The sequence below is a fragment of the Cucumis sativus genome, chromosome 7 (assembly GCF_000004075.3).
Source record: "Cucumis sativus cultivar 9930 chromosome 7, Cucumber_9930_V3, whole genome shotgun sequence".
Taxonomy (NCBI): domain Eukaryota; kingdom Viridiplantae; phylum Streptophyta; class Magnoliopsida; order Cucurbitales; family Cucurbitaceae; genus Cucumis; species Cucumis sativus.
The window spans coordinates 5,689,857-5,713,405 of record NC_026661.2 but is presented as its reverse complement, the minus strand read 5'-3'; the positions used below and the strand labels follow the sequence as shown (position 1 = coordinate 5,713,405).

The 23,549-nt window shown below is 35.7% G+C and overlaps 5 protein-coding genes and 1 non-coding gene across 7 annotated transcripts; 4 read left to right on the top strand and 2 right to left on the bottom strand.

Moving 5' to 3' along the window:
- The first annotated feature begins 1,853 nt into the window (after positions 1 to 1,853).
- Positions 1,854 to 3,894, top strand: LOC101210825 (diphthamide biosynthesis protein 3). The gene is made up of 2 exons (XM_004136954.3): positions 1,854 to 2,246; positions 3,548 to 3,894. Exon 1 carries the CDS (start codon positions 1,977 to 1,979, stop codon positions 2,232 to 2,234), a length of 258 nt encoding a protein of 85 aa, XP_004137002.1. The 5' UTR covers positions 1,854 to 1,976; the 3' UTR covers positions 2,235 to 2,246; positions 3,548 to 3,894.
- A 1,283-nt stretch (positions 3,895 to 5,177) lies between these two features.
- On the top strand, positions 5,178 to 7,983 carry LOC101223163 (pentatricopeptide repeat-containing protein At2g15630, mitochondrial). The gene has a single exon (XM_004137080.3). It carries the CDS (start codon positions 5,268 to 5,270, stop codon positions 7,152 to 7,154), a length of 1,887 nt encoding a protein of 628 aa, XP_004137128.1. The 5' UTR covers positions 5,178 to 5,267; the 3' UTR covers positions 7,155 to 7,983.
- A 1,057-nt stretch (positions 7,984 to 9,040) lies between these two features.
- LOC101210583 (transmembrane protein 45B) lies at positions 9,041 to 10,244 on the top strand. The gene is made up of 2 exons (XM_031888647.1): positions 9,041 to 9,539; positions 9,609 to 10,244. The coding sequence occupies exons 1-2, from the start codon at positions 9,239 to 9,241 to the stop codon at positions 10,073 to 10,075; spliced, it is 768 nt and encodes a 255-aa protein (XP_031744507.1). The 5' UTR covers positions 9,041 to 9,238; the 3' UTR covers positions 10,076 to 10,244.
- A 959-nt stretch (positions 10,245 to 11,203) lies between these two features.
- Positions 11,204 to 12,149, bottom strand: LOC101210164. Its single transcript, XM_004136951.3, has 2 exons — positions 11,969 to 12,149; positions 11,204 to 11,872 (listed from the first exon to the last, which is right to left on the bottom strand). Exons 1-2 carry the CDS (start codon positions 12,087 to 12,089, stop codon positions 11,484 to 11,486), a joined length of 510 nt encoding a protein of 169 aa, XP_004136999.1. The 5' UTR covers positions 12,090 to 12,149; the 3' UTR covers positions 11,204 to 11,483.
- A 157-nt stretch (positions 12,150 to 12,306) lies between these two features.
- Positions 12,307 to 12,378, top strand: TRNAD-GUC. The gene has a single exon. It is a non-coding gene; the product is annotated as a tRNA-Asp (tRNA).
- A 358-nt stretch (positions 12,379 to 12,736) lies between these two features.
- LOC101222929 (hypothetical protein) lies at positions 12,737 to 22,714 on the bottom strand. Of its 2 annotated transcripts, XM_031888912.1 has the most exons (16): positions 22,323 to 22,714; positions 21,471 to 21,873; positions 21,171 to 21,348; positions 20,952 to 21,091; positions 19,201 to 20,113; positions 19,015 to 19,115; positions 18,630 to 18,774; positions 18,453 to 18,521; positions 18,116 to 18,161; positions 16,721 to 17,157; positions 15,216 to 15,295; positions 14,773 to 14,908; positions 13,755 to 13,929; positions 13,394 to 13,476; positions 13,201 to 13,297; positions 12,737 to 13,056 (listed from the first exon to the last, which is right to left on the bottom strand). In XM_031888912.1, the coding sequence occupies exons 1-16, from the start codon at positions 22,420 to 22,422 to the stop codon at positions 13,034 to 13,036; spliced, it is 3,126 nt and encodes a 1,041-aa protein (XP_031744772.1). In that variant the 5' UTR covers positions 22,423 to 22,714; the 3' UTR covers positions 12,737 to 13,033. The 2 variants fall into 2 exon arrangements, with proteins under 2 accessions (XP_031744772.1, XP_004137127.1); XM_004137079.3 differs by having other exon boundaries at positions 12,737 to 13,297.
- Positions 22,715 to 23,549: the final 835 nt, after the last annotated feature.

The following is a 23,549-nucleotide window of genomic DNA, read 5'->3' as shown; positions in this document are numbered from 1 at the left end:
TGGTAAAAATTTTCTCTTTTGTGGAAGTGCCAGGAGGTCGGGGTGGTCTGGTAGGGCAGTTATCCAGAATGTGGCCATGTTTATGGCAGTACCTGCACTCTATTTTAGGACAGTTACTAAATTTGTGACCAGAGAGCTTACAATTCTTACAAAACATATTTGCGGCTCTGTTGGGAGTGTATGTGCTGGCAAGGACAACATCAGATTGTTTAGTAGAGTTGATGCCAAGACGCTTTTCTTCAAACAGAATTTCTTGAATAGCTGCATCTAATGAGGGTAAGGGATTCCGGTGTAGTAAAGCAGCTCTAACAGATTCATATTCTGGACGTAATCCCATAAGGACTTTAATAAGGCGAAGATGATCTTTGCTGATGTTCGCTTGGTCAAGTTGAGTCCAAATGGGTTGAAGAACTGCCAAATATTCATTAACAGACTGACCAATATCTTGATTTAGATTTACAAGTGTACTGTGCAGTTGGTAATAATGGGCTAAACCAATAGACTTGAAGCGTGTAGACAAAAAATCCCATAATATTTTAGCATCATCAAAGGCATCAAACTGTGCATGTATAGCGGGAATAGAGGTGTTACCAAGCCAGGTGATAATTTGATGATTTTTACTGTCCCAATCTTCGAGACGTTCAATGAATGTGTTATCCCCTTCCTTTGCAGTTGGTTTGGTGATGTCGCCAGTTACAATGCGCCATAGTTTTCTTCCAATAAGAAAACTTTTCATTTGATTTGCCCATGTGATATAATTTGTACCATCAAGTATTGTAGAAATGGGTCTAAAGATATGGTCTCTCTCCATTTTGATTTGAGGTTAACAATGCGGATTTTCGGCCGAGTTTTGACTGATTCGTGACTGGATTCGTCAGATTTGGGTTTTACTGTATTTGGCGGCTGAGATTTGCCTTGACGGAGACAGAGATTGCGCAGCAGGTCTTCACGAACGGAGAGGAAAGGAATGGGCACGACGACGCAGATCTGGACGACTGCTGCAAGATGACGCGTACGGCTTGCTTCACGAACCGACCGACGATTGCAGCGACGGATCTGGGTTACGGCGAACTGCAAGGGTGAAGTACATGCGGCGGCGAGGACCTAGACGGCTCGGCTTGAGACAGATCGGAGCGGAGACGGCGAACTGCAAGGGTGAAGCACAACCTAGACTGCACTTCGCGGATGGAGACAGATCGGAGCGGAGACAGATCGGAGCGGCGTAGATTCGAGACAGATCAGAGACAGATCGGAGCGGAAATGGACACCTGAGACAGATCGAGGCTGCGACTGCACTTCGCGGATGGAGACAGATCGGAGCGGCGTAGACTGGCGCTTCGCGGATGGAGACAGATCGGAGCGGAAATGGACACCTGAGACAGATCGAGGCTGCGACTAATCGGCGCGACGAGGATGACGGAGACGGTTCGAGATGTGGCGGAACAGCTGCGAGGCGCGACGAGGATGATGGAGACGATTCGGGACGCAGCTCTTCCTGGAGGTATCGAGACGATTCGGGATGGAGGCGTTCATGGGTGGTTGGCGGCGGCGATTGAGATGGAGCCTCAAAACCCTAGCTCTGATACCATGTTGAAGAATATACTGAAGAATATTCCTATTATTATTGACCAAAGAGTTGTGTATTTATACAATGGTAATTACCCAAATTAACTAAGCCTAATTTACAGAATTTATTTACATTAATACTTAATTTAAAAAATAAATTAACCAATTAAATATGCATTTCGATGAATTGGATTGACCAATTTGAAAATTCCAAAATTTAGATCGTATTTAAATATTCATTCTCACTCAAAACAAATTTGTTAATTATAATTATAAAAAAAAAGAATAAAGGGTAAATTGGACGCGGTTTTCCGGAACAATCCGGAGCCCCCAAAACAAAAGAAACCCAAATCCCTCCATCCTCTTCCTTACCTTCCCAACTCGGCGGTTTCTGACTCGCCTCCGCAACTATGTCCTACGACGACGTGGAGATTGAAGACATGGAGTGGAACGACGAACTTCAGGCCTTCACCTACCCTTGCCCCTGCGGCGACTTGTTCCAGATCACCAAGGAGGATCTTAAGCTCGGTGAAGAGATTGCTCGTTGCCCTAGCTGCTCTCTTTACATCACCGTCATCTACAACATGGAAGATTTTCTCGATCACTCCAATCAGAAGAATAACAAAGGACTTGAGCCCTCTAAACAACACCCTATCGTAGTCGCTTAATACATATTTCAGGTTATTAACCCGATTCAACCTTCGGATATAATGTTTTTTTCCCTTCTTATATGCTTTCGGTGGTTCCTTCCTCTTTATAGCTTTCCTTCTTCGTACCTACATATTCTGATATGCCTATTTTCTAATCGCTGTGAGGATGGAAGGACAGTCATGTCTGAATCTGGAATTTATTTGAAGTTTTGGAATATGTTTCTTCCCCTCCTGCCCTCAGGAGGATAGTTATTGTTATATAGCTTAGTTTCACAGACGTTATCAGTATTGAACTCTGTGTAGGCCTTTAGCGTGATAAAATATCCAATTGGTTTGTTTGTCTCCCCTTCCCTGTGATAATTGTTTTAGAGATAGTTTGTGAAACTTAATACTCTTTCTCAAAGCATTATGCTATTGTGTTTGTTCGTGTTGTTTTCATCAAGTCTCAAGGATTTACCATGTAAGACATATTTTTGGTCATTGTTGGTACACCATAGATTTCTGACTAGTTGGTAGAAAAATGGAGAAAGTGACCCTTATTAAAGCTATACTGCTGCTGCACACAATAACATATATCTTATTTCAGAAGCTCTGGTGTTTTAGTTTGTGACCAATTTTGAATGGAGTAAATTCATTTTGGGATTGAGAAAAGAGAATGTTTTGCTTTACCACATACATCCCTTAGGAGGAGGATATCAATTAGTTTGTTATATTATTGTATACATGACCAGTTCATTACTCTGAGCTTTAGTGCGAAACTCTTTATTATCCTGTTCTAGATTCACTAGTTAATGCTTATGCTGAAGTAGTTAACTTTTCTTTTCTGGGTTGTTTCATATTGCCCTTCTTTTTACTTATCAAGTGGTGCAATTATGAAAATACATAAATCAAATGTTTAGAGATTATTTCGTTGAAAATGTTTCCTTTTCTAGAATAATACACAGTTGAGCTTGATTATGTTTGTCTCAGGGTTTACCATCTAAGGACGTCTTTTTGGTCATTGTTCGTATACTGTACTTCTATACTTATTTTCTAACCATGAATATATATTGTATTTATATCTGTCTTTTTTCAATGAAGTGAACTTGTCTGATTTTGAGATAGAAATTGGAGGTAGTAGTAGCTCTGTTTGAATCCAGACCACACATTAGAATGAATATAATCCTCTTGAGTTCTTGGTGCTTAGGTTGTGTGATATGTGAATCAATTCAAGTTTCTGTTAAACTTTGTAGCAGAAGTGTAATGTAGCACTTAGATACTCTAAACTCTATCAATACATAACTGGAATGGGTTTCTCTTCGTTACCTTTATGTAGATGTTACTTTTTGCAGAACTGTCGAATTCAAATCATGGCTTTGCCGCAGCAGCTGAGATGAAATTTTGTTAGCCATTGCCAATTCTGAAGATGTTCTTTGGCATTAAAGTTTCTTCCTTTGCTTCTCATTACTCTTTTACAGAATTGGTCTAGGAAATAGAGGAAGGTAGAGTTGCGTCTGGAAAAATGTATTAAGGTACTATTTTTGTTCCTTCAAAAAGTAATTTATAGATACTTTATCTTTTCACAATCGAATGTAATGATTGGTGAATTCTTTTGTCGAAGTAAATCTGATAATCAAGAGAAACTTTAGACATAAAATGGACGAAAGCTCTAATAATCTAAAATGGTTTGAATCTTTTATTTGGTTGTTGAACTTGTAAGTTTATTAAATTTTGATGTCTTAGCTTTCAAAAACGTTCATTTTAGTTTTTTAGTTTTCTAACTTTTAAGTTTTTTGTTTATGTTAATTTATTTTAACAGAAGTTTGTTTCAAAATTTTAAAAATTCTATAAATAATCAAATTTGTTGCTAAATTTTATATTAAGTTAGTGAATAGGCATGCGAGTACTTGCTAAGTTACAACATACAGTGAGTAATGAATATTGTAAAAAAAAATTGCTTTGCTTTCTTTGGTAAGATTTAAGAAAAATTTACACTTTAGAATTTGAGTATGTTTGATTGTATGAGAATAAATTGTTTTCGTATTTAAATTGCAAAATTAATCGATGAAAACTCTAAAATTCGGTCAATAGATATACGAGTACTTATAAAAATGAGTAATTTAAGATACTTGATTATATAATTGGATGAATTTATATAATAAAATGTATTAGTTCATGAATTATATGTAACCACCAACTCTTTATATTGAGTTGTAGTAATAGTTATTACTAGTAAAACAAATAATTTTTTTTATTTAGAATAGAAGAAAAATACTATTTTAGAGAAAATGTCTTGTAATTTTATTTAAAATTAATAATAAATAAATTGTGGGAAGAAACTAATAAATAAATATATCATTTAAAGTATTAGTTTGGACTCCTTTGGAATGAAATAAATATCTAAAAAATAAACCTGAATTTTCATAAAAACATAAATACGGAATAAAACAACGTCATTCACTAACCTTAACCTATAAAATTAAACAGCAAGAGAGTTACTATTAGTTTCGCTAGATGTCTGTTCCGGTAGAAATGTATCATCTAATAAATATTAAATATTGTGCTCTCGAAGGCACGTCATCCAGTGATCCCTTAGGGAAGCATACAGACTCTCAATGATGAGATTACGATTAACTACACAATCATAAATAGGTGGTGATCTCGAGGAACACTCATATGGTACGACTCTAATAGTAAATCTAACATAACATCGTAGCCTACATAAGTATATTATTTATAAATATTGTTACTTAGTCAAACATAACTCAATCAATCATATTGTTTTCTAATCATTAAATCAATTTTTACACCAAATTGAAATAAAATTAAAAATTTTAAGTTAAAAAACAGTTTTAAATTTGTATGGATAAATCAATATTTGTATGGATATTTTCGGCTATTCCATATGGACAAATCAATATTCGTATTGCATCTTTAAAAAATTGAGAATTAAGTGTATGCTAATTAGGAGAATAAGTCTAAAAGGATGGTTGTATTTAATTTATGTTTTTTTTTTTTATTTTGGTTGTATTCAAAATCTCTCTCCTTTTTCTCATCTGCTAAACCCTAAACATGATTCCTTGCAGAATTCCGAAGCTTTCTTCTCTGAAGCTCAAGCCTTTCTCTTCAATTTCTCTCCAAAAAACTCCACTGGAATCTCCTGTTTCAACCACAAACCTCGCTTCGCCTCTAACCCCTCATTTTCTCGAACAATCAGCCCGCTCCTCTCAGTGGCATTTCATCAAGCAGGTAGAGTCCTCTCTTACTCCCTCTCTTATCTCCCAAACCCTTCTAAACCTCCACGAATCTCCACAGGTTGTTCTCGATTTCTTAAACCATTTTCACCATAAACTATCTGATGCCCGAACTCTTTGCCTTGCCATTGTCATTGTTGCTCGTCTTCCATCTCCCAAACCCGCCTTACACCTTCTCAAACAGGCTCTTGGGGGTGGCACTACCAATTCAATTAGGGAGATTTTTGAATTCTTAGCTGCTTCTCGTGATCGTTTGGGTTTCAAAAGTAGCATTGTTTTTGATTACTTGATTAAGTCTTGCTGTGACATGAATAGGGCAGATGAGGCTTTTGAATGTTTTTACACTATGAAGGAAAAGGGTGTCTTACCTACCATTGAGACTTGCAACAGTTTGCTGAGTTTGTTTCTGAAGTTGAATAGAACTGAGGCAGCTTGGGTTTTGTATGCTGAGATGTTTAGATTGAGAATTAAATCTAGCGTTTATACGTTCAACATTATGATTAATGTTCTATGCAAAGAGGGGAAGTTGAAGAAGGCTAAGGATTTCGTTGGGCATATGGAGACTTCAGGGGTTAAACCGAATATCGTTACTTACAATACGATTGTTCATGGATATTGTTCGAGCGGAAGAGTTGAAGCGGCTGATGCTATTTTGACTACTATGAAGAGACAAAAGATTGAACCTGATTCTTTCACATATGGATCTCTTATCAGTGGGATGTGCAAGCAAGGAAGACTTGAAGAAGCATCAAAGATTTTTGAAGAAATGGTTCAAAAGGGGTTGCGACCTAGTGCTGTAATTTATAATACTTTGATTGATGGATTTTGTAATAAGGGTAATTTGGATATGGCCTCTGCTTACAAGGATGAGATGTTGAAGAAGGGCATAAGTCCAACCATGTCAACTTATAACTCGTTGATTCATGCATTGTTTATGGAGCAAAGAACAGATGAAGCTGAATGTATGATCAAAGAAATTCAGGAGAAAGGAATATCTCCTGATGCTATTACATATAATATCTTGATAAATGGGTATTGTAGATGTGCAAATGCAAAGAAAGCATTTCTTCTACATGATGAAATGTTGGCGAGTGGTATTAAGCCGACAAAAAAGACATACACATCACTTCTTCATGTTTTGAGCAAAAAGAACAGAATGAAGGAGGCAGATGATTTGTTTAAGAAGATCACAAGTGAAGGTGTGTTGCCTGATGTCATTATGTTTAATGCTTTGATTGATGGTCATTGTTCTAACAGTAATGTCAAGGGTGCATTTGAGCTTCTGAAAGATATGGATAGGATGAAGGTTCCACCCGATGAAGTGACTTTCAATACCATAATGCAAGGCCATTGCAGGGAAGGAAAAGTTGAAGAAGCCCGTGAACTTTTTGACGAGATGAAGAGAAGAGGGATTAAGCCCGACCATATTAGTTTCAATACACTGATTAGTGGTTATAGTAGACGAGGAGACATAAAGGATGCTTTCAGAGTACGGAATGAGATGCTTGATACAGGATTCAATCCGACTGTTCTAACTTATAATGCCCTTGTACAAGGGTTATGCAAAAACCAAGAAGGTGATCTTGCTGAAGAGCTTCTTAAAGAAATGGTAAGTAAAGGAATGACACCTGATGATACTACTTATTTCACATTGATTGAAGGTATTGCAAAAGTTAACATTCCAGATGAAAACAAGAACACATAAAAGACCATCGTCTTTTTGGTAGAACTATACCCAAGGGCAGTGGTCTTCATTTAGAACTGGGAAAAAGAGTTACCCTCATATATTGAAGTTTCTGCTCATACCATCTTTGACAAGATGAAATTCCAATATGTTTCACATACCATTGTCCCATCAACAACTTGGTGAACAAGGAAAAAAGTTTCTCAAACCTTTTACGGATTCTGAATCGTTATTAGATACAATGTTCAAACGCCAAAACGTTAAGTTACAATCGGAAGCATAATCAGTTGTTCCCTTGAACAGAATCCAAAAGAAAACTCTCTCTAATCTCTTTCCCATCAATGGTGCTTTCTTCCCCTTTGGCTGGCAAAGTTACAGATCATGGACCAGTACATTTTGTGCCCAACTTTGCTCGAGCGAGAAGGACGCCTCGTCTTTTGTCTTCATCTTATCATTGATCTAATCATAACAATAAAGGAAGGCACAAGAGATAAGATTACGAGAGACTTTATTACAGATTAGAGATAGACATTCAAAAGTGGGTCAAGGAAAGTCGAAAAGCCTTATTCTACGTGATTCTTTCACAGTTTTTTCTGTTATTTTGAAACACAAGCTTCCCTCCACTTAGCATTTGCTTTTAATCTTTTCTTTCTTTTTATAGGGCACTTAGAGGATAGAGCCAATGAGCATCTTCGAAGGCAAGCACTATTCTTTTTTTTTTTTTTTTCATTTTCATTACCATTGGCTTTATGTAATGTATAGAACACAATTTGCTCCATTGATTGTTAGCTTTCACTACCACTAATTTCATTGGTTTTGACTGCATGAAATTTCTTGCAATTTTACAATACTCTAATATTTTAAAGCACGAACCACATATTTATACAAATCAAACTATGTAGCATTGGTTTTAATACAATTTATAATTTGTTGATGTGTGAGCTTTCTTTAGAGGTGGACTAATAGGTACTGTCCATTGTTTCTCAGTAAATTTAAATAGATGTTAGAGGCACTCGTGGTTAATTTGTTTTATTGTTTTGAGGCATAAAACAATAGGCCAAAAACTTGAGATTTTGATGTATTTGTATGGTATCTCTAAATGGGGCTTTTCCAACCTTCTACTCAAGGTTGAACACCTGAAGCTAAGTCTCTAGAGAGAATATCATAACATTTTAAATCTTTTCCACTAAATTCACTCAATATTCTTTTAATAGTTTTTCACCACATATACACTTCACACTTAGTGCAGCACAAACTGTCCACATATTATAACCATCATGTCTAAATTGTCAAAAGTTGATAACAGAAGCTTATTACACTTCAAATATAATTTTGGACCCATAATGTAATTTGTGTTTGACATTTGCTATTCGTATACTAATAGAGTAATTGTGCCTTATTATTACTTGTAGTAGTCGTAGTTTTTGTTATACTTGAACCTATTCCCTATAAGTTCTTTAGACCATGACCTTGAACCTATCCCTCCAAGTTTCATGCTTTTGAACCCAAAATCCTTGTGATTTAGAAGGCACAGGACAAATGCAAAATAAAAATTCTGTTGAATGATCACTTTCAACCCCAAAATAAAACTGAGCTTAGAACATCGCTTTTTATTTATTTATTTTATTTCGTAAAAATAATTTACATTTCTCAAATTGACCCAAATTTTCTAGCTAGAAATGAAATTTAAGTGATTTTTTACTGGTCAAATTTGGTATTTTTTTAGACTGTCATTGGTAATTTTTTGTTGGTTTGTGGTAGTTTTGATCCCCCATTGGTTATTGATTTTATTCACCCTAGATGGGAAGAACTGAGATTTCAACCCCAAGTTTAGATCAACTGTTTTGGTTTATAATCTTGTTAAGTTCATTTTCTAACTTTTTCATCTAGGTATTGAACTGACCCATCAGAAATCCAATTTGTAAAGCTCCTTTTATCAACTTTTGACAACTTTTCTAGTGGAAACACATACATTATGCACAAAAAAATTGACTAGACAACCATAAACATTTTTAGGTTGCAACTACAAAGCAAAAGAGAGGATATAAAATGGCATTGGCTTATGGATGAATTTGGTAAGCTAGAGTTTGAAAGTAGAGGTTTCAATGGGGCAATTAGTACCTCATGTAGCATCCGGTTTTGCATTCACTCTTCTTGGCCTTTGGCATACTGTGAATACGATCAAAACCTACAATCTCAAAGGCTCTTCAAATTTCAAAGTACGATTTTGGTATCCTCTCGACCAACCTTTTTCCAAATTCAAGTACTTGGAGCTCATTTTCGTGTTCTCTTTTTCGATCATTGCAATTTTCAGACAATTTTGGGACTTCCCTTTTGTTCATTTGTCTTTCAAAGTCATCAACTTGGAGCACGCTAGCATGTTCCTACACCTTGCCATATTTTCAGGTTTTACCCTCTATAACGAGTTGAATCGCTCATCAAATGTATTATCTGGTATTGATGGCGTCTTTGCAGCCTGTGTTTTCAGTCAGGAGTTATTCTTGCTCCATTTCCACTCAGCTGACCATAATGGCATCGAAGGTCATTACCATTGGCTCTTGCAAGTGATAGTGTTCGCGTCTCTTGTGTCAGTAATCGTAGCTGCTTGTTGTCCTAGCAACTTCCCTGCAGCTCTTATTCTTTCATTATTGGTTGTTTTGCAAGGGTGTTGGTTTATGAACATGGGGTTCATGCTATGGGTTCCAAACTTAGTTCCCAAGGGCTGCAGTATGAGGGTGATGGACAACGGCAAAGATGAAATGCTTGGAGCAGTCATTTGTGCCTCTGAAGAAGCTGATATGAGGGCACGGGCACTCGCCAACCTCCAATTCAGCTGGATACTAGCAGGAATTCTTATATTTACTGGAATTATAAGCATCAAATGTACTAAATCTGAAAATTGCAGCTCGAAGATCCAGTTAACGGACTATGAGCAGCTTTGAGTTGACCAAAAGATACCAATATGCATTGATATAGCTATCAGCAACAAGGTTGTGAATGAGTTGAATCAATTGGCCAAAAGGGTCAAGACAATGTCATATGAAGAGAAAAGGCTGTGATTGTGTTATTAAAACCATCAATCATAATAAATACATAAAGAACTTAGGTACATATCATCCAGACTAGTAACTAACATTGCACTCTCTTTCCACGTATCGCAAATTGCACTCTTTTTGTTAATTTTTTAATGGTTCATCTCAGTACATCTCGAATCAATATTGAGACCAAAACAAAATTTTAGTTTCCTTTAAATGTGATATACAAATCATTAAAACATTCAGCAACATTTTTACAAACATTCAGCATCCAACCCTGGAAATGCGTGTGGTATCGAGATCATCCAATTTAATTAGAATCGCTTATGGAGACTGGAGAGAAGATCCTTCTTTTCCATCCCCTGTATTGTTTGACAATTGACATTCTAGCATTGTACAGTACGATCAAGGAACTCTCTTTTTGTTGAATGAAGCTTTTTTTTATCTAATCCCCTGATCTCTTTCCCTCTGAGTCAAGCTAAGTTGATTCAAAATGTTCCTCAACTCTTACTTCTTAGTAATAAGTTCATCAAGCAAGGTTCAATTTCAAGCCATATATTGCAGGAATCTATTTCATGTACGCTAGGCTTTGTATAATCAACAAGACAACCTTTATTTGAGAGTAAACATGAAAGCTTACTCCAGTGAAATTGAACTCTATACACAAAAGTACAATTCTTGATTTCAGTCTCCTGTCTAAGTTTCATACCAATCTTCGTTCAAAAACCTACTAACTAACATTCAAGTTCTTTACACCAATTTGAGATGCTGGTTGCTTGGTTTATGAGATTGTTTACGATCCAACTTTCTACTACCAAAACAGTAACTGCGTGAAATGGATTGTATGTGGATACATTTTCTTACAATTTGTTCCCTTTTTCTTTCAGTTTACTTAAGACAAAGTTGTTGTTTCAAAACATATTAACAGTGAATTCAAAAACACAATAACTTAACCTCCGTTTGATAACCATATTTTTATTGTTTTTTATTTTGTTTTTGGCAGTCTCCTCAAAGAACTAGTTGATCTTACAATAATTGCCTGGAAAGTTCATTTCTTATTCTTCTCATGATCCAAGCAGCACAAAAAGAATTTACAAGAATATGCATCTTTTTTCAAGCAGATGAACAATATACTACAATGCCATTATTTTGTAATGAGAAAGCAGGGCAAAGAAATAGGGAAAATGAATTTTGTCAATTGTTTTGACTGATGGAAACAATTGAGTTCTACAATAACTGGTAAAAGTAGATTAACTTACAAATTTCAGATAACCGACCAATATCCTCATCATCATCAACCATTTTTGGTAGCTTTTCACTCTGCCTCCTCCACAGATGCTTCGATCCGAAGAAGAACAAACCCCACAGCCACACCAATAAGAACCAGGCCATTGATAATGGCAGCAATCCTGAAAATCTCACCGGCGGCATTACAAGTGGAAGAAAGAGCTCCACCGCCGTTTTTCCCCTTTCCCTTTGATGGGTATTTCAAAGAGCTCACAATTTTTGCAAATGATTGATCAGCACAAACGGGAAGGCCTAAGGAGACGACATTGTTGTGAGCTTTCAAGCCACTAAAGGAGTTAAGCCCAGAAATAAAATGGGCATTGGTTTGCCTCTGCCGCCTTGAGCCGGCGGAGATGGGGGCGGCGGAGGACATGGCCGTCGAGAGGGTAGCGGAGGCTGTAGCCATTGGAATGGTGCCTGAAAGAAGAGGAAGAGAGAAGGAAGAGTCAATATTGAGTGAAAACTGAGATGGGAAAAGGGGATTTTGAGGGAGAAAAAGGGAAGGGATTGAACCTGAGTGGAAGAGAAAATTGAAAGTGATGAGATGAGAAATGGATGGGGGGAGTGGGGGTGGGGAAAAGAGTGTTTGTATGGAGAAAGAATGGATAAGGTAAGAGGAATTTGGGTGGTTCATAAACAGATTAGAATTGCTAAAGATTTCTCAATATCTTTGGATACTAGCCCCATCAAAATCAAAATCAAAATGATGATATTGATATCAATATGGTGTTTGTTGTATTTACAATCTTTCATTCTTCAATTTGCAATTCACTTTGTACTTTCTTAATCTAATAATATTTACATATTCTTTCCAAACAAATAATAATTCTTCCTACCTCTTAACAACAAACGTCGTTGTAGTATAGTGGTAAGTATTCCCGCCTGTCACGCGGGTGACCCGGGTTCGATCCCCGGCAACGGCGACAATCATTTTTTCATTACTCTTGTTTTTTTCTAAACTTATGCTACTATATATCTATCGATCGGATTAGGTCACAACCAAATTACTCCATTAAAATACCATTTTGGCCTACGTAATTGAGGATTATTCAATTTTAATCTTTGTATATCCAATAAATCATATGTTTGACCTTCCAGTTTGCATTCTATAATCTATTATTAGCCTTTTTACTCTAAGTTTAATGAAACATATTCACACACTTTCCTTATCTCACACGCTTTTCAAATGAATTAATTTGAAGATTTGAACCTTTCTTTTCTTTTATAATTTAGTGAGGGAAGAAAAACCCCTCAAATATCAAATTCTCACAGATATTTATATCAACAAATAGAATTGAATAATGAATAAATAATTTTCAATATCAATCACTTGTGAATGTTGAATCACCCCAGGAGGTAGAGGAGAAAGGATCATAAATTACAATAAGAACAAGATTTGAAAATTGTCCATCACCTGTACCACTAATTCTGTACACACCCTAAAACTAAATTCTATACAATTAAAAGAACAAAACAAAAGGAAGGGGCCAGCAGAACCATTTCTATTCACAAAAGAATTTCCAGCAATCCATAAAACTCCTGACTGTGTGTGTTATCACTCAAATACTTCTACCGACATCAAAACTGAGGGAACCTGAATGCTATATTAACGAGAAAAGAGAGAAAAAAAACTTGAGATTCTGGGTCGGAGACGGGAGGAAGAAGGAGAAGGCACAACTTGATTGAACAGAGGTTGAAGAGTACTGTTTTTGCCCACTAAACGGGTTGTGAGACGTGTGACTTACCATGAATCTCCAGAATTAAATTGCGTAGCTCGGGGAAAAGTGATACGAGCAATAGTTCGAGTAATCCATACCCAAGTTGCTTCACACAGATGGTAGACTGCAGATTCACAAAATTTTACTTAGATTGTCAACTTTACGGATTTTGAAATTAAACGGCGAAAATTTAAATGCAATATGACTAATGCTAACCAACCTGAGTGAAGTAGTAAATATCTTTTGCACATCTTTTGTATTGGTTGTGCCCTATCAAGCTTACCAACGGTGTTGGAGCCCCACCTAGAAAGAATGTAATGGTAGTTAGTTGTCTGCAATAAACTGGCTTCTTGATAAAGAAAAAGTGAGACAAACACGATTTGAATAGAAATGCATGTCCATAAAATGCAAGAAAGCAACATCCAAAGCACCCAACATGGCATGATGTTAAATAGTATTGGCATGCGCTCCCTCTAAGGAGGTTGGGAGGTTCGATCTCTCATCCACCCAATTGTAGTCAAAGAAAAATAACAAGCTTCATATGCACACTTCTCATAACACAGAAATAAAGCAATACTCACCAAAAAGCATTTTCTTGACATCGCTAGCTCTGCGAGCAGCCTCAAGCTGCAGCTCAAAAGATCCAGGCTTTGGGCTTTTGCCTCCATCAGTTCGGCTGGTAGTTGATTGAGAATCATCATCTTCACTTTGACCATTCCGTAACTGTATGAAGAATATTCCATTTGGCCACAGAACCTGAAGAAGCGATTGTAGAATGAATTTTCTTTTCCTTGTTGTATCATTTGTTTTTTTAATAAAGTAAAAACAACACTTTCATTGACAATAAAAAAAAATTAGGTTGGTTGTGTTGCAACTATTATAATTCCTTACGGTATCACTTCTGATAAAAAAGATCAGGAGATGTACGTTCAATCATTTATTAAAAGAAAATTGAAGATGAACAACCAATTATGGGATCCGTAATTAGAAAAAAATACGAGATGCAAATTTTTCAGTCATGACAATGATCATAATCAAGCCAATGCAAAACACTCCAATCTAATCAAACTGGTTGACAACATCAAAGGCATGTATAACTGTGAACTTGGTTTTGTTTTTGGAAATTAACTCAGAATTCAAATGTTTATCTATTAAATATAAAACAATGAGCAAGTAATTGTAAAAGAAACATGTATAATTTAAAAAAAAAAAGAAATAGCTACCAAATGGGGGGCTTAGTAATTCTCTAGTCTAAAAAGATTAAATCTTAGTAGCAACATAATTCTGTACCATTTCTTGACAAATTCTCGAAAAAAGGACTAAAGCAGTTTTCAACCAAATAGACCAATAGGAATATTAATAATTAGCTAGGGATGTCGAGGGGTACTTGGTTATTAAGAAAGAGGGGGAGGACCGAGAAGATAGGCATTATTTTGGTTCATGAAATAAGGTCAGCGAGGGTGTAAATATCTCAACTTACAAGCTTATCTTGAATGATATCTACTTTTTATATTGCAAGACATCGTAATTCTGAGATATTCAACCTTTTAGTGTTTGAACACTACACAGTTTATAAACCTCAACCGTTTTGATACTTACATCTTGGACCCATCGAATACCCTGAGCAATGATATCCTCTCTCCGTAGCCAGTGTATTTGCCTGACAATCCAGTCATCAATGGCATCTTCCATAATTAACTGTAATATTTGTTTTGATATCCAAAGGACCTGCCTCCTACATAAAAAAAAATAATAAAAATAAAATAAAATATAAATACAACAAATAGTTTTTACAGTTAAAAGACAAAATAGAACAATGGAGAAGTGGATATAAATATAAAGTAGCCACCAACAATTATGCAGAAAAATGGAGGGGGAAAAACAATTTGGTGCCGGATAAGTAGATATGCATATAAAAAATTCTCAAGCCAAGCAGAAAATACAAAACCTTATCTGTGACCATGGATAATTAAAGTTACTCAAGGAAACAAAATATCACAGTCGATGACATTGAAAATTTATAGAAGGGAAAAGTGTGGAACCTTATCCAGCCTCTCCTATTAAGCTGAAATATCTTGTCCACCAGATTTAGAAGAGGTACGCTGACATTAGGTGGAGTCCACTGCAAAAACATAAATGTTGGAATAACCAATAAATTATAAACAACCAGAGCTATATGCTTGAATAAAATATCAGTTGCATGTTAGAATGATGAAATAACCTTTTTTTTCCAATCAGAATAACTTGTAGGTTATTTTTACATTTTGCACAGAAGTTGCTCAATCACAATAATAGTACAGTTCCTTGAAATGAATGTCTAAATAAGTTCTTGCAGTTTACCAGATCCATAACAATTTGGAAATGGACTAATATGATACTGTCCAGACCATTATCGTGTAAGTTCCAGTGAAAAACAGGTGCAAAGAGGTAGGCACTTAAGGATTCAAGTTTATTTTCAGCTAAGTTTAGGAAATATTGTGTTTTGTTCCACAGTTTGAATGAGGTGGCCAAATATATTTGGAAAGGCAAGATTTTCAAGAAGTCAAGTTTTGACAGCGAGGAGAACAATCATCTATTTCTTTTGTGTCATTTGCCCAGAGTAGTTGAATCCATTTTCTGAGGATTTGGGTTCTGCTCAATGTTCTCCTACACGTATTGCAAATATCCTCCATGAAAGCTCTGTTGTTAGAAAGAGTTCTCTCTTGAAATGTGTGCCAAGCACTATGATGGAAATTTTGCAACTGGCCTTTCTTTTGAAATAGCAGTACGTTAGAGGATCCACCAGTCATTTCAGGAAATCCTTGATCATAAAATTAAATCCCGCATTTGAATTTCATATTGTAAAATTTAACATTAGGACTATAAGCATGTCTACTTAGTCTAGGACATCTGAAGTCTAGTAACCAGCCTAAAGAGAAACCCACTGTTTTTCTTTATTGTTCTTATAGCCAAGGGACACAGTTTCCCAGAGATTTTTTCTTTTTTTATCAAGCCCACCAATTCAACTTCCATAGATGGTTTAAAGCACCTAAAGCCAAGCTCAATCTCCATTTCAACTCATGAACGGTCTGCATTTACTATAAAGCATTGGATCATCAAAATAATATTCATCAGGCTTTTGGTCTTTTTTTATTTTTTCGTAAAACAATGAATATTTGGAGATATGTAATTTGAAACATACGTTGTATCGACTGTCGTTAATGATCAGTCCTCATACAACAATTGAATCACCAATGGCTACGGACACATAAATAATGTCTTAGTTTTATCCATGAGTACCTTTGCCTGCCCCCAATGAGTAGCACACACTAGCGGTTTTGTTAATTTTTTATCAGAGCACAAGATGATATAAGCTAATAGAAAGAACCATTAAAAACCAGAAAAGATAACTCTGTAAGATGATGTCCCTTTCTAATTGAATGGGCCATAAACTAACCAAGTAGATAAAATGCAAGATTAAACATAAATAAAAAGAAATGGAATGCGAGATATCTGACAGTTAAAATGCATAAAGCAGGAAACAGTATGTTGTATGAAGTTGGATTACCTCTGGCGGCATCCCTTCTGGATCTTCCATATGATTTGAAATTTGTGAAAGTCCTCCATGGCTGGTCCCAGACCTCAATTCTAGACTATTCTTCTTGTCAACAACTAATCTATCTGACTCTTTACCACGTTTGATCACACGTGGAGGAAAGCTCTTAGAGTTTAATTCATTGTCTGAATGCCATCCACTAACCTTTTCACATTTTTTACTTTCAATTTGGTCACCTTCCTCGTCAGACATGTTATTAGCTATTTCTATATTATATTGTGCAGAAACATGTCTGCTCAAGTCTGCGGAATTAAACGAAAACTTCCGGTCATAATTTGATGAGGCACAAGCTTCGTCAGGTGAGGTTGAACCAACAACTTTACGCATCAAACCATCTGAAACCCCTTTAAACTGGCGTACAATATCATCCATAGCATCATCCACATTGACTGTTATTAAATAAGGTTTGAAACCATCAACATAAGCAAATAACAAAGGAATTGAAGAAACTTTTAACAATTGTGGATGGTTCTAACATTTAAATAAACCAAAAGATTGAAGTGCATGGATACATAACTGCTGTCTTTTGTCCATTTAAAACTCTCAAAAGAAGGGAGCTATTGAAGGCAGATTTACACAAAATATTGAAATTAAAAGAAAAGAAAATAGGGCATATTCTCAGATGGATGGGAATAGGAGAGAGCAGACTAGATTAAAGGGCACATCTTTATGCTGTCATAGGGACACTTTGAATAATCTTCGTTTCAGATTTTTATGTCTTTAATAGATTGGCAAGTCATTCTTCAAAGTCTCTTAGTCTTACAGATTCCAAGATACTCTAAATATTTGTGAAGGAATAGCAATTAGAATCTAGGTTTAAGTCCCACCAAATGATGTGTTTCAGAAGGCATCCACTGGAACATTTTCTTTCTGTCCCATTTTATCATCCATTATTCTAAATTGTTACAATCCATCTACACGCACATGGGTACTCCAAAGATAGCATTTGCTTATCTCATGAAATGATGTCAATCAAAATCGTGAGAGACAGCATTTTTTTATAAGAACAAGAACTTAGCTATTTATTCATGGTAGTTCTACAACTTGAAGTGAATCAGAATCCCTGAACGCCCAATAAAACCTCAAAAGAAGGTTCTCAAAGAGTTCAACTTTCATAGTTTGACAAGACAAATGGGATTATTCATTGAGATAACACACACAAATGTTATATTCTACCATAAAGGGTCCGTATTCCAGCAATCTAGCAACAGAGGCTAAAACAGGCAAGTAATTAAGCCAAATAACTTGCACGGGAAGAGAAAAGGTACAAAGAAAATAAACATTAAAACTGTTGCGACCAATATGCCATGGGTTTTACTACAAAGAACAATAAAAACAACCACTCACCTGCCAATGTTCTCATCACTGAGGAAGATTTTCCAAACGAATAGTTCTGCAAAAAAGAAAAATTTTAAATAAAGTATTTGATGAAAATTAGGTTCACAAGATCATTGTCTTAAAAAATGTAAGGAATATAATAAAAGTCAATCATATCCTCAAAATCTGAAGGTCCATCAAAAGATAGCAAGTCCATAAAGTTATAATACATTTTTGGAATATTTTAAATTATTGAAATTAACATTGACAAAATAGATAAATTTTGGAACTAATGTTAATATTAACATGATACTGGAGTATAAATCTATTTGAAATCATTGAATTGCCATCTCAGAGGGTTGGTTACCTTTGAGGAAACACTTAAAAAGTCCCATACTTCATGCTGCTCGGCAACATTTGCAATTGATAATAGCTCCTGGGTAAAGATAGCACAGTAAGTCATTCAGGATTATAAAATTTTTGAAAAGCTACATTGATGAACAACAGTAACTGTATGCACAGAAGTTGGAAAACCCACATATACCTGCAAATATTTGTCAAGTTGAATGCAACGTTGGTGAACAAAAGCATCTTCTGTGCTTGATGAAAATATTCGTTTGGGAGGCAGGTGCAGTGTATAGTTAGGAATATCTTTAAGATGTCGATGAAGTCGCTCAAAATTCCGGTACCTGGAAAGATAAATGTAAAAATAGAGAAGCATGAAGGTGACTATGAATGTATCTAATTAAGATGCTTGAGGAGTTCTCTCAAGTCTAGAGGCACTAGAGATCAGGAAATGAACAAACACCAAATGTATGAGGCACTTGCTCATCAAGGAATATAACAAAACCACTATGCAAAAGGTTATTGACATCGTTGAATTTTCAAAATACATTGTTTTCATTTGTTAAGGAATATCAGAAAGATACCTTCTCTTGACAAACCAGGTTCTGTTATTTGCATCTGTAACAGCTATTGAATACACAGCAAAAGATTTTGAACCAAGCTTCTCAAAGTATGCGCCCATTACCTGCAACAGGACAAGAAGAACTAAATTCGTATAACATTTTATTAATTAACAGATTATCCATAAAACAAAAGAATGAACCCCTCACCCGACTTCTAAGTTTGGGAACAAGTAGACCTTCTTTTTGGATCACCATATCCGAGGAACCCTTAGAAAGGGGGTCTTCAACGTGCTTGCCAAAATTGGGACCATAGAAATCTGATATAATAGATCTTCCACCTTCTGCAGAAGTTTTTTCTACACTAACTTCAGTTTTCAAAGCAGAAGTACTATTCGATCTCTTGAGTTGAATTTTGTTTGCACTAGCAGGAGTAGGAGTAAGATTGTCTACATCCTTTAGTTCATTAGCAATAAACTTGCCATCGACAGATGAATCCTTCTGAAGTTCCAAAGAAGACTGAAAAGCAATTTTATTCTCATCACCTGGTTTGGAGGTCAAAAGTAGATCAGACTGTCTTACAGGTGTTCTCCTAACTATTGCCTTTTCTTCTGGCCCAGCAGATGAATGATGCTTGCCAGTCGACATTTCATCCCTCACTGTTGTTTTTGTTGCAGGCTGCATGATACTTGTTCCATAATTCTTTGTTGAAGCCATAAGCTCAGAAGCTCCTACTTTAATGATCTTATTTTCTTTCTTCTTATAATTTCGTCCTTTAGTCCACATGTTTTCAAGATTTTCGGGCATAAGAACCTCAGTTCTCCTTTGGGTAGCTGCATTCAATGCACGGCCCCAATCACCATGTCTCATTTGCAAAGGCTCATCCTGGAACATGTAATCTGAACTTATTTCTTTTTTATTGTTAAATTTGGTGAGCTCTGAACCACTCCCAGGATTTAAAGATGAGTTCCTTTGGTTCATATCTTCATCATGTACGAATCCAGCAGTAGAAGAACGGTCTTTGTCATGATCTGAAGAATAAGTTTGTTGTTGACCGCCTATCACAGAGTCGTTCTCAGCTCTAGTGGCAAGGACTATACATTCAATCAGCTCATTTATGCACCTGATGACAAAGAAAGAAGGAAAAAGAGAAAAATGGTAAAAAAGGAAAAAAAAAAACGAATTCCACAATTCTTTGGACTACAAGATCATGTAAGACTGGATATGGATACCTAAGAAAATCACCTCTACCCAATTTCTTTGCAAAGAAAGTAACTGAAGTACTGTTTGGAAAATGCATTTTTAAAACTACTTTCTGGTCTGAAAATATTATAAGCTTCTCACAAAAAACAAATTTGACAAAACAAACCATTTAAAAAAAAATAGAAAATTTTGAAACAACAGAGAACTTCGAACTGAAACGTATTCTTTTTTTTTTTCTTAATTAAAAATAATTAAATACAAATATATAGTTTTAAAGTTTTTTTTTTGTCAAGAGTTTTAAAGAACTGGTATTAAAATAAAATATTCTCAAAAGATAACCCCAAAGACTCCAAACGTACAGGAACGTCTTAGTGCAAACCATTTTCTCATAATATTTTACTGCTAGATATCCTAGAAAGAAAATAGCATACAGGTAAAAGTATGCAATGCCATACTTTAGTGATAAAATGATACTTTTTATATTTTCTTGAGTGTTCAGTGTTTTATAGAAGAACCAGATAGACAGACCTATAGTGTCCCACAAGAGAGGATGTTTTTCAGCTATTATTTACAATACCAACTACCCAAAATCTAATTATTAGGAAGAGAGAATGTATTCAAGTCGTATATATCCTTGGATTGAGAGACCAAAGGTATACTTTTTTCCCAAAAGAGAGCAACATTTTCCATCGTTATTTTTCATGCAAGAATTAGAAAGTAAACAGTCAGACTGTAGGGTAAGCCACTAAAATGCATACCCAGGACTTGCAAAATTCATAAGAGGTTGCACCACCAAACATGTCAAAAGTTCTCGAGCAATGGATCGAACAACAGGACATTGGGTTTCTCTTGGTCTCAGTACTGAAGTCAACAGTCCACTCATGAGCCGTTGAAGGACCTGCAGTGGAATAGCAATTAGCAAAGAGCAAGACTACTCACAGAACAAGACCTATTTTCACAGAACACTCCACTCACACCTTGTACTCACTCTCAGGAGACACCAATGCTGGATGAAGCTCCTTCGAAGCCATAAGATGGTGTTTCAACCTTTCGTCTCTCTCCTCAGAAGACAGCGTTCCCATAACATCAACACCAATGGCAGCTTGGTTTCTTCTAAAAAGGTCCAAGTGATCACCTACTAAATCAACAACATCCCTACAACATTTTTATGAAAACATGGTCAAAACTCCTCAAACTCCTGAACTACACAACAAACAACCTAATGGTAGAAGAAAAAAAATCTAGCCTGCTCCCACCATATAAAGAAAATAACCTACCTAGTGAGCAAGTCAACAAGGTTTATCTCCTTCACCCTAACTGCTATCTCACCAAGGGCGTCCATGATTAACGCATGTATCTGCTCAGGAAACTCTTTATCTGGGGTTATTTCTGAATACCATAAGTCAACCACAAAATCCTTCAGTATTTTATCTATGAAATCCTTCATTGCAGCTTCCACAGCAGGAGAATCAATTTTCCTTTTCCATCTTGGTGGAGGAAGTGCTGAAGACAGGCGCGAGTCATTAACAGATAACTGCTTCTTCTCCAGGTGAGATAAGTATGTCTGTTGATGAATAGGTCGGATCTTTCTATGAAACTCTACCTCATTGAACAGGATGCGTAGTGCAGAAACTAATAGAATTGCTAGGGGCACATTCATCCACATTGACTTACTAGTATCTGCATTGATAAAAGAAAAGACCCATAAAAACAAAACTACAAAAAAACACGGCGGTTGATCGATACGACAGAAGAGGAAAACCCAATACTTCAAATTTTTATTTGTTTACACCCTATTCAGAAACTTCAAGAAATTAAAGAAGAGAAAGACACCACTGCTCAATCTTGCTTCTTCCTCGTTCTCAAATTACAATACTCCCAACTTCCATTCTACAACACATTATAGAAGAATGAACAACAGACAACACCATCGACTAACCCCAAACTTGAAGTCCCCAAGAGAAGAAGAAAAAGAAATCCCAAAAGGGTTCTAACTTCAACATTTAAAGAACAGTCCTTGAGTTCAAAATCACAAAAGATAACAGTCGCGTGAATTTTCAAAAGGTGACAAAAAAAAAAACGCACAACTGAAGCAATACACAGCGATGGGAATAAGAAAGAATTCTTACGAGTCAAAAAGTATGAAATCGCGAAAATACACAAAGCCCACCAAACCGTTCGAAGTTTAGCCTCCTGGATTAGATCCTGCAAGGTCGCCATGGCCTTCATTGCTACTGAAACGCAACAAAATCCTCCCTAAATCACCTGAAGAATAGAGTAACTGAGTTCCGAAAAAAAGGTATCTGGAATTTTGCAGAGGCGATTCGAATAGCCGATCAACACCTGCCGGAACTGCCAGAAAAGCCCTTCCCGGCGGTACATCAGCTGGAGGGAAAATTATAATGTTCTATACATGAATGAACAACAAAATTATCAGCTAAGAGAGGAAAAGGAAGAGGAAAAACTAGGAATCCGATTTTTCGTCGGAATTTATTTATTTTTTTGTTTTGTTTTTCCTATTATTTCGGATTTATTATTATTTTTTTTAGAGGAATATAATATGCACCGAGAGGACATTCTGATTTCTATTACTGACACGTGTCGGTTTTCATTTTCCACGACCGGCTTTCATCTATCTTTTCCTTTTAAATACCTTTTCCTACGTGGGAGCGTGACTTTTGATTATTCAATGTACTTTCCCATTATGTCACAAGTTACCTCTTTCATCTTTAGCTTCATTTTCATTTCTTCAACGCATTTTAAATCTTATATATATTTACTCTAAATTTTAAAGATTTCAGTTTAATATTAAATCATTATTTTGAACACAATTCGACTCTGGGAAGGTATGCTGTTTCTTCAAAATATTCCATTTAAATTTATGTTGTTATACTAATTTTTACTTCAAATAAGTCCTCAGTTTTGAAATTACAAAATCAAAGGGTAGTTTCTTTTCATTAGTATGGTTTTTTTAGATTGATTTTTATTGTCTTTGAAAAAATTCACTTACACTATACTCCTTGTTTACTACATCTTTCTCATAATAAACCTCCCTCGTTCCTGGATATTCCATGTATTACATGCTGGATTGTGGATGAGAACATGGCTAACCTGGCGATGTTGCCTACCCTTTGCCCTTTGGCATGAAATCATGATTTGGTCCAATTTTTATAATTAATATAATTTTCAATGACATCCTTAACTATTTATTTTAAGGGTTATCGCAAAAAAAACAAAATAATGTATTTTAAAGAAAAAAACAATGTTTCCTTTTAACTTATTTTATCAAAATTGTTTAAATTAATCTCAACCAACAACATTTTAGTATTTTTTAAATTAAACACTCCAAAATGTAT

Bases quoted from the DNA above. Each gene is read 5' to 3' on its own strand.
- LOC101210825 (XM_004136954.3), top strand. From the start codon at position 1,977: ATGTCCTACGACGACGTGGAGATTGAAGACATGGAGTGGAACGACGAA.
- LOC101223163 (XM_004137080.3), top strand. From the start codon at position 5,268: ATGATTCCTTGCAGAATTCCGAAGCTTTCTTCTCTGAAGCTCAAGCCT.
- LOC101210583 (XM_031888647.1), top strand. From the start codon at position 9,239: ATGGGGCAATTAGTACCTCATGTAGCATCCGGTTTTGCATTCACTCTT. The intron at 9,540-9,608 runs GTTTTACCCTCT...GCGTCTTTGCAG, and splicing joins ACACCTTGCCATATTTTCAG to CCTGTGTTTTCAGTCAGGAG.
- LOC101210164 (XM_004136951.3), bottom strand. From the start codon at position 12,089: ATGAACCACCCAAATTCCTCTTACCTTATCCATTCTTTCTCCATACAA. The intron at 11,873-11,968 runs GTTCAATCCCTT...CTCTTCTTTCAG, and splicing joins CAATTTTCTCTTCCACTCAG to GCACCATTCCAATGGCTACA.
- LOC101222929 (XM_004137079.3), bottom strand. From the start codon at position 22,422: ATGAAGGCCATGGCGACCTTGCAGGATCTAATCCAGGAGGCTAAACTT. The intron at 18,162-18,452 runs GTAACCAACCCT...TCTTTTTTGCAG, and splicing joins TTTTAAGTGTTTCCTCAAAG to AACTATTCGTTTGGAAAATC. The intron at 13,477-13,754 runs GTGAGTATTGCT...CATTCTTTCTAG, and splicing joins TGTCAAGAAAATGCTTTTTG to GTGGGGCTCCAACACCGTTG.